The following is a 9,426-nucleotide window of genomic DNA, read 5'->3' on the forward strand; positions in this document are numbered from 1 at the left end:
CTCAGCAGCAGATCTGCCTGTCCATGTAATGTAAGTAATGCTTTTAGGAGCATTATCCATGCATGGTTTTCCCGTACATGGAATTTGGCAGGAAGCCATTCGAGCGAATGCTTCACATTGCAAGAAAAATCAGCAGACTTTTTTTCTTCTTTAACTATACTTATTAAAAAAACCAACCCCCCTACTAACAAAGTAGGAAAGTTATCCACCATCAGCTCAGGCTCAACCATGCAGAATCAGATAGTTAAATACACAGATTTTTAAGGAAATATCTTCCTTCCCACCCTCCCACCCTGTGCTTTATCATTTAAGCAGCGGCAGCTCCTGCAGTCCAAAACTGGGTATTTCATATAACGCAACAGTAACACAGAAACAGAGTTCCCAAGTCCAAGCCCCATCTATCATAAGTAACTACATGATTATCTCTTCCAGAGACTGATCAAATCCCAGTTTATGAGCAGTTTGCTTTTTACTGCTGTTATACAAAATGAAAAGCTCTTCCAGAGCCCCGCTGCTCTGACGACAACGAAGTCTTCTTCCTCTCCAACCAAAATCTTTTCAGGACCAGTTTATACATGTTTGTTCCTGCACTGAGTGTTGTCCTTAACTTGAATTGTTTTTCCTCTCCCTGGTATTTAGTCCCCTGATGTATTTATAGAAAGATCATATCCTCTTTCAAACTTCATTTTGCTTGGAATAGTAATGTTAGAAATAGACTGACAAATTTACTGCAGTGGATGGGGACGGACAGACACACACACACAGAGGCTAGAGCACTCATTTTAAAAGAAATGCAGAAAATACAGATGAGTTAATCTTTAGTTAACAGTGCATTATTTCAATCATATCAGCAACACGTCAACTACAGTAGAAAAGACAGATCAAGTTCAAAACTGATTTTCAGGGGGTTTTAGATCTAATGACTATCCATCTATTGAAATACCAGAAAACCTACCTGGAATTCCATAAAACTCTAGCCTGAGGACAGTACCAAAAGCCCACAATGAATATCATCTCTAAAAAAGAGAGCTGTGAAGACTCAAAAGTACATTTAAACAGAGACTAGTTTGGGTGGTAAATAATATGCAGAAAAAGAAAAAAGAATCAAGTCGCTATTAAAAAAAAAAAACAAACCTAGAATGAAAAGAGATTGAACATACTATTGTCTGTTTGGAGACAATTTCTTTCACAAAAATATCTTCTAGTTTTGCTGCTCTGGTACATCAATCCTGAGCACTCTGACTTTTGACTTATAATGATATTCCTTCAGATACAGCTTCACCGAGGGAGGAATGGGAAGTGCATCGATACCATCGTAAGTTGTACAGTTGCAAATAACCGTTCTACATATATGCTGGAGAGAGAAGGGAAAGGTCCTGTTCAGGGGAGTGGATAAAAGTGGTTCAAAGAACATACAGGAACTTGGATCTTTGTAGTGTTCTAGGAGTCCCGTGATGTCAGGAGAATGGAAGACACAGGGATCATGGGCATCAAAGCTGAAGTTGTGATTCCACTGCTCTATCCGGGCGTGGAGGGAGCGGCTGTAGCGCCTGAAGCTCACGGAAAACAAATAGTCTTCCTGGGCAGAGTCTCTCAACAGAAATGTTCCCTCTGGCTTTCCTTCCAGCAGCGCCTCAGCTGCGTATTTATCCATGACGCCCCAGTAGCAGGGATTGTTATTGATCTGGAGGAGGTCTGGCACTAGGCAGTGGACATAATCAATCTGGGTATGGTATTTCGGAGGCGTTTCCATCCGTAGCAGCTCGTCGTCCGTTTCCCACTTGGGCTTGTTTCGTTTTCGAGAACTTGTGCACAGAGTTACGACTTCATCATCGGAGTCCATGTCGCTCTCATCTCTACTGCTCCTCGCCACCTTACCTGTCACCAGCTCAGGCCTCGGGTCACCCCGAGAGGAACTGCTGTCAGTGAAGTCACAGGACTGGGAGGGAGAGTCCGTTGCCCCACTGGCAATCTCCTCGTCTCGCAGCTGATCCTCCCTTTCCTCGTGCTGGGATAAATCAGCAATTATCCATTCTTCTGCCTTTGGACTTATAGGGGCCGTGTGCCTTTTGATCAAGTGCCACCGAAAAGCCAGCTCCGAGCGCGGAGGGAAAGGACACTTATCCAGCATCAGCTCACTGATATGGATTTTCCTTTTGGATGGAAGTCCTGAGGCATGCCGGCTGCTGCAGTTCTTAATGGGAAAGCACTGACCCACAGCATCCTGCAGCTTCTGTTTGAGAGACCGGCCTAAAAACCTGTGGCCACAGGACCGGTCTAGATCCAGCTCGATGGACGAGCAGCTGTATTTCCTCTCTTGGCTCCTTAAATTAGTCGCCGACCTCCCTGCAGCGCTTGCTGTTTCGGCATCAGGACAATGCTCACTTTTCTTGGACCAGGAGAGCTTCTTTCCACTCCAGACATACCCATCCTTTCTGTCTGCGCTTCTGCTCCGGCTGCTTTTGGGCCTCACATCTGCGTTTTTCGTGCTGCTGTCCTTGTTTTCTGCCATTGTGACAGCTTTGCTTCACAAGTTGCCAGGAAGCGCACACTGTGTTTCTTGTGGGGTTTTTCTACATAAGGAAGCTTCCTCGAGGCACTTTCTGGAAATATCTAAGGAAAAAGAGAACACAGCTCAGTTAACGGCTATGCACACACACAATGCAACATCAGTGCTGGTGGATACAGGACAACAGTGACAATTAATTGCTGACCATGTAAAAATCACGTGATTGAGGTGAATTCAGTAGCACACCCCACAAATACCAGCTTGATCCCAGACAAAGCTCTCTTAACCCTTCCTTGGGAAAAGCATCCTGCAAAAAAAACTATCTTAACGTATTTGTTGAGTTTCCATTCTGACTACGCAGCAGAGCAGAATGTTTTAGGTGTTGGCAACCCCATTGTGCCAGGGCCCATTTCAAAAGGAAACCCTTCCTGGGGCAGGTGATACTGCTTTAGCTGTTTATGGAGCAAATTCTGCATCTCTTCCAAATAACCTTTCAAGAAGGAACAAACCAGAACAGAAACAAGTAGGTCAGAGTACAAAGAGCTACTGTACCTAGATGATATGCCTGTTTGCTACTAATCCACAGGGTGGGATGCCAGAGATCTTTTTCTTAACTGACACTTTTGGGTCACTTTCGGGATAAAAAAAAAAAAAACAAACCTAAATTTTATCAGTCACAGATTCCGTCAGTTTCTGAAAGCTGTTTTCCTCTGCCTTTTCAAAGGAAGGGAGCTAGGAAATACTGAAGCCCTAAGGGATTGAAATATCTGGGGCTTTACATACTGAAAAGGATTAAAACAATCCAGTCCCTTACTAAAAGCAATTTTAAAAGGCCATGAAAGATGAAACTGCTTATTGCTCATTAGAGAAGGAAGTTTACATTATTAAAATCAGTGTTGCTTTGAGACCTACAGTTGCTGATTTCATTTTCTTTTGTTTCCAAAGGTATATTGAATTCTCAAATAGATAAGAGGTTTCCTTTTGACTGCTGCACTTTGAAAAAAAGATGAAAAAGATCTTCTTTTGATTAGTCATTTGAAAGTGGAGCAGGATTTTTTCAAGATACATAGATGGCAATATGGTATGGATGCTATACCCCCCCGAGGCATGGCAGGATGTAGAAATATTTCCCATCACTTATCATGATCAGGATATTCTATGGTTCTGTGATGCTTCTGCTCCAAAACCGTGCACGGCTTCTCTGTTGCACTGGGGTTTTTTTGGCTGTGGGTTTTTCTGTTGTGTTGTTTTGGGGTTTTGGATTTTTTTACAACTAATTGACATGGCAAATACTAAGCAGGAAAAGAAAAGGGCATCCACTTCCTCTCTCCATTCAATCCATTCTCATCATCAGGATTAGCCAGCATGACACAACCTCTCTGCAGTCCCCCGGGGCTGCGCAGGCTGAGTTCAAGCCTCTGCTTTCAGTAAAAGAACAAGACAGCCTTGCCAAAAGGCTCACATGCAATCTGTGGGCCAAATGCATCCCAGATGGAACTTTCACCCAGGAATTTTTCACATTGCATTCCTTATTTAAAACCCACAGACCTGAGAGCTGTGGGGGAAAGGAAAAGGCAGGGGAAGGGAGGAGATGCAGAAATGCAGAATGAAGGTAAGATTGGTTCAATATTGGAAATATGTTGGGGAAAAAAATGGCATTAGAGCAATGGAGATGAATATCACCTCACTGATACCGAGAGGAATCACAGGAAGGGTCCATATTCCAGCAGTTACAAATCAAAGATTAAACTAAAGATTTATTTTTCTTCTCTCAGGGTTTTGCCAATTGCTTTTCAGTGAAAGCATGGCAAGACACAATGAAGACAGAAAAAAGGCAACATTTGTATATGAGACTCAAAACATCTTTATTTAGACCAGGATTCATTGATTGTTTTTGGAACGTTGGTATTTTTCATCCAGAAATACCTACAGTGGAGCACTGAATTTTCTCCACAATTAAAAAAAAAAAAAGAGGGAAAAAAGCAATCTCATTTATTCTAGTGATAATCTGAAGTTACTGAAGACAAAAAGTTTTTAGATGCATCCTGTAGTAAAAGACATTAACTGTCTATATATGGGATTTTTAATTGGACAGAGAGATATCACTGAGGTTGCAAAGTCAAGTACTTAAAAATTAGGATACGACAGTTTGTAATTGCTTTTGAAACCTTCAATTATCTCATTCTGCTCATCCAGCCCATATAAGGAATAAGAACATGCAGAATATGGGCTTTTAATTAAAAACTGCAAAACATACAAAACCCAGAAGTGCCTGTTATCTCCTAACTTCAGCCTTGCAACTGAAAGAAGCTTGGGGTTTTATGGAATTTCTGGGTTGCTGTTGTATTGAACTGTAAAGCCACCTTCTCCTTTGTACCTTTCTCCTGTCGTGAATCATTAGTGGTACCTGAACCCTGAAACTGAAGCTGGGGAAGCAGCACTTGATGCTGCAAAGCCACGCACCATTAGCCAGAGCTGCTTCCCTGGGGTTTGAAGGGCTGCTGGAACCCAGGCGCCAGTTCTGCCACATCAGAGCAGGAATTGCTAATCAGACAGAACAGTAGAGCTGTGAAAAGAGCAGGGAATAAATGAAGAAAAAAGGGATGTCATCCTACTAAAGCCAGGTTTGAACTTGACCGTGTGTTACAAATGTGTGCTGCAGGAGAGCTGCCTCCCGAATCCCACTGCTCGGCATTGCAGCAAGGGATCACACTTTCATTCCCTTCTGGATCAGTGATTCACAGCCCCACCAATAAAATGGGGACCAAAAATAATTAGAGTGTCAGAAAGAAAAAGGCATAAAGGGCAGGGGAGGCATTCAGTGCTCTATTACCACTTCAGGCCATCCATCTAAACCAGCTCTTCCTTTCACTCCAGCGTCCAAGGGAAATGCCACGTACGTCCATTAACGGCTGGAGCGCTGCTGGAAGAGCAGGACAGGAGGGCAAGGATAAAAGAGAGGGAACACAGAGTGTACTTTTCCCTAGAGGGGAAGGTTAAATGGAGGAGTCCAGCGCTGTGCAGCTCACACACATCAGTTCTGAGCTCCTTTTGGGAGAAATGAGTGTCCTGCCTGCAAAAGCCTTGTCCTGCACGGGGACACCCCAGGCATCTCCGATGATGGCAGGTTTGACAAAACCCTTATGCTGGAAACCCTTTCCCCTAAGGAAACAGCAAAGATAAAGACACATGCGGGGATGAGCAGAGATCACTTCGGGCCACGGGACCCAGCTGGTAGTCCAAGGTTACCCAACACTGTCACAGCTACAGTCCCTGAGGACAGGCAGGGAGCTGGGTGGCTTTTGCTGTCGGTTTCGTGCTGTGCCCAGCTCCCTCCTTCAGAGGTTCCTCTCTCTTGTCTGCAGACAAGGTGCTTTTTCTTTCACGAGCTGATGCCTCAACCCTGAGACTTCAAGCCCAGCTTAAACGCAATATCCAGTCACTGTTTGGAGGGATAACAATATTCCCTCCTAGCCAGGGGTAGGCTGCAACCCACAGCTGTGATAAGACAGTGACAGCCTCACCATATGTCTAATCAATAACGCCAACAGGAGAATCAAACCCATAAATGTAGATAGCCCTTTTTTGAAAATTTATTCAATAAATACTTGATTACTGAACTGCTTTAACCAGATACTTATGTCCTGAGCTGCTGGATTCTTGCCTCTAGCCCAACAGTCCTCTTCATCAAGCTGCTTCCCTTTCTGTATAAAGAAGGAGCAGATGGTGGGGGGTCTCCAGCCCAACCTCCCACTTGGAGTGGGATTGCTGCCAGTGTGGGCTCAGGGGAGCCATGGCACGGCCTGGCCATGTCCTGAAAACCTCCCAGGATGAAGGTCCCACCACCTCTCTGGTGCTCCCACGCTGCACAACCCTTCTAGGGCAGGAAGTACTTGGAAAGTTTTCTGTCCAACCACACAAAGCATTGCTGTATTGTGTCTCTAATTAAACAACAAAAGAAGGCTCACAAAGAACAATGAATGAATCAATTTTGGAATTGTTATGGAAGTTGATTTTGTAGAGCTGATAAAATCCTGAGAGAGAAGAGCAAGCTGCAATAAACTGGAGTACTTTTGCTTTCATAACTTACATAAAAGTTATTTTAAAACAAAATCTCACTGGTCACAAGCTGCTTTCATTAATTTCACCCGATGAGATTTTGGCCACAAGACCACATTTTAAAACCTGACCTTCCCAACCTATTAAGGGTAACAATAAATCTCAGTTCCTCTGTCTTAAATTATTTTTCTTCAGTTTTGGCTTTACTCTGATTTATGATACCATCCAAAAATACCTAAGCTTGACTCCAGAGGCCTTTCCAGCAAATGAAAGCAATTATCACACATACGCACAAAACAAAAAGACTTTCTAAAGGTACCACTGGCAACCTAAATATTTCTTCCTTGGAAATACCCTTGATTTATCCCCAGAACTGTAGGAGGAGGGGGGCCATGCCCAGCTAACCCCAACACGGGGGATATTTTATTCACTCCCAGGAGGTGGAACTGAACAGGCAGCAGGTGCCAAAGGTGAGGGCTGCTCCTATCTCCTGCCTTAATGAAGCTCTGCTCGTGTGTGGAAGGAAAGATGCAGGCAGCGCTCGGCAAACCGCAGCAGCCTCTCCAGCACTAAATCAGTGAAAGCTTTATGGTCCATGACCAACACTCCGTGCTCCACCCAGAAACCGAGCAGGAGAGCAGCGATTCCCAGCTCCCGCCCTGCTCGCAGCCACTCACACCTATTAATCAGGCCAGCAGCAGGCTGAGTTCCCAACCGGATTTAAAGTATAACTTTGCATTCGGTACCGTGTCACTTCGGACGTGACAAAGCCACAGGGCCTGCAGTCCCTTGGACAAGTGACCACGGAATCCTGACACCCCCCTGGAAACCCTCCCCCCAGTATTCCTATGCTGTTCAAAGAGTTATCCCAGCAGGCAGCACCTCCAGACAAGGAAATTAGTTGTTACATGGAAACGAATGTAAAATGGCTTTTATGCTGCAAAATACTTTAGGTGCAGTTTGTATCAGAGCCTCCGAAAATTAAAGTGATTAAGAAAAATAAACACATTTGACAAGCATTTGTCTCCATCCCAGGCAGCGGCTTGCAGCAGGAATAGCTTGGTCTTCCCACTCATCTGATAAGCAGTCCAGCTCCAAATCATTTCTCTAGAACACATTATCCTTGCCAGAAATCATGATTTACTGAAATATGTAGGATACACCCATGGAAAACATGTCTCTACACAGCTTCCACGAGGTTTAATAACGAAATCTGGCCATATTTCTATTTTTTTTTAAAGAAGTGTGCCTGCTTTGTAATTCTGTCACTTATTCATTCATGAAACTACCAGTAATGTGAGTGTTAGAGAGAACCACATTTCCAATATAAATAAATCGCTCTGCTCACCCCAACCACCAATAACCCCACTGCAGAGGAAAACTGAAGATAAAAGGGTTTTGCCTGGAAGCAATTTTTTCTTAGAAGCAGGAATAAACTGGGCCAGATCATTAAGGCGACATAAAGGGAAAACAGATAATTCTGGGTTTTAACTCCTTATTTCGGATATGTTCAATTCCAGGAATTTTAAAAATCCTTCAAGAAATCGGCCACAATGCTTTCTTCCTATTATTCAGCCAAAAAAAAAAAAAAAAAAAAAAAAAAAAAAGCTTAGTGATTTTTGCAGTGCAATCGCTACCTGCCTGACTACAACTGCTGTCAACTCCACCTCGCACACGCATCAGGATGGCTGGAATTCCAGAGTAATTCCATAATGACCATAACGATCTCCAAAGGGGTTTGATCCTGCGGCTGGGTGAGCGCAGCCCCGCGCTGTTACAGGGGTGCTGCCCAAGGGGGGTGAAGGACACAGCCCCTCATTTAGGCTTTCCCTGCCGTCCCTGTGCCTCCTGAGGAGCTGCCATTAAATCCATATACAGAAGGATAAACAGGGAATATATGTGCCCTATATGTGTTAGGGTAGATGCATCGGGCACGGGGTTTTTCAGAGGCGAAGCAAACGGAGCGAACCCCCTGGTGACACAGCAAAGACCCTGGACCGAAGTGACAGGAGAGCACGGACTGAAAGCCCTCGTTGACCAGGGACCCTGAGACCCCCGGTCACCGACAGCGGCTCAGACCGCGGGCCGAGCCCCCCCGTGACAGCAGACCCTGGACCGAGTCTCCCCCGGTGACAAGGCTCAGAGCCCGGGTCGAGTTCCCCCAGTGACAGGAGATCCTGGACCGAGTCCCCGCGGAGGACAGAGCGCTGACCCCGGTCCGAGCACCGCGGTGACAGAGGGCGGACCCCAGGCCAACCCCCCCGGTGACAGGAGAGCCCGGCCCGAGCCCCCCGGTGACTGACAGAGACGCAGACCCCGAGCCCCCCCGGTGACCGAAGACCCCGATTTCCCCGGTACCGGTGCTCACCCCCGCCTGCCGCCCCTCAGCCCCTCGTCCCCCAACCCAAACTCACGATGGTGCGGCGGGCGCTGCCGCCGGCGCTGCCCGCGGGACCGGCGCTCTCCGCCGGCTCTGTCCGCAGCCGGGTGCCGGCGCTGCCGGCGGCTCAGCGGGCTCGGCGCTGGCAGCCGCGGCCCCTCACCCGGCCGCCGCCGCCGCCATCCCCGCTGCCGGGGCCGCCCCTCGCCCGCCCCGGCCCCGCCCCGGCGCTGACGGCTCGGGCCCGGCCCCGCCGAGGGCGGAGCGGCGGCGGCGAACGCGGGAAGGCTCGAACGGCTGGCGGGGCCGGCGGTGAGCGGCGGGAGGCAGGGAGAGGGAGGGAGGGACGGTGGCTACGGCTCCAGCGAGACCCCGCGGGCGGTGCGGGACCTCCCCGGAGCGGGGGCAGCCGGGGGTAATGGGGGTCCCTGCCGGGGTGCGGCGGGCGGCTCGTGTGGCCTGCCCTGGGATGGCCGAG

At 47.1% G+C, this 9,426-nt stretch overlaps 1 protein-coding gene across 1 annotated transcript; it reads right to left on the reverse strand.

Annotated features, from left to right (window-relative positions):
* Window positions 1-302: 302 nt before the first annotated feature.
* On the reverse strand, window positions 303-9,138 carry SOCS4 (suppressor of cytokine signaling 4). Its single transcript, XM_082284223.1, has 2 exons — window positions 8,983-9,138; window positions 303-2,613 (listed from the first exon to the last, which is right to left on the reverse strand). The coding sequence occupies exon 2, from the start codon at window positions 2,510-2,512 to the stop codon at window positions 1,202-1,204; it is 1,311 nt and encodes a 436-aa protein (XP_082140349.1). The 5' UTR covers window positions 2,513-2,613; window positions 8,983-9,138; the 3' UTR covers window positions 303-1,201.
* Window positions 9,139-9,426: the final 288 nt, after the last annotated feature.

The sequence above is a fragment of the Coloeus monedula genome, assembly GCF_965178545.1.
Source record: "Coloeus monedula genome assembly, chromosome: 6".
NCBI classification, from domain to species: Eukaryota; Metazoa; Chordata; class Aves; order Passeriformes; family Corvidae; genus Coloeus; species Coloeus monedula.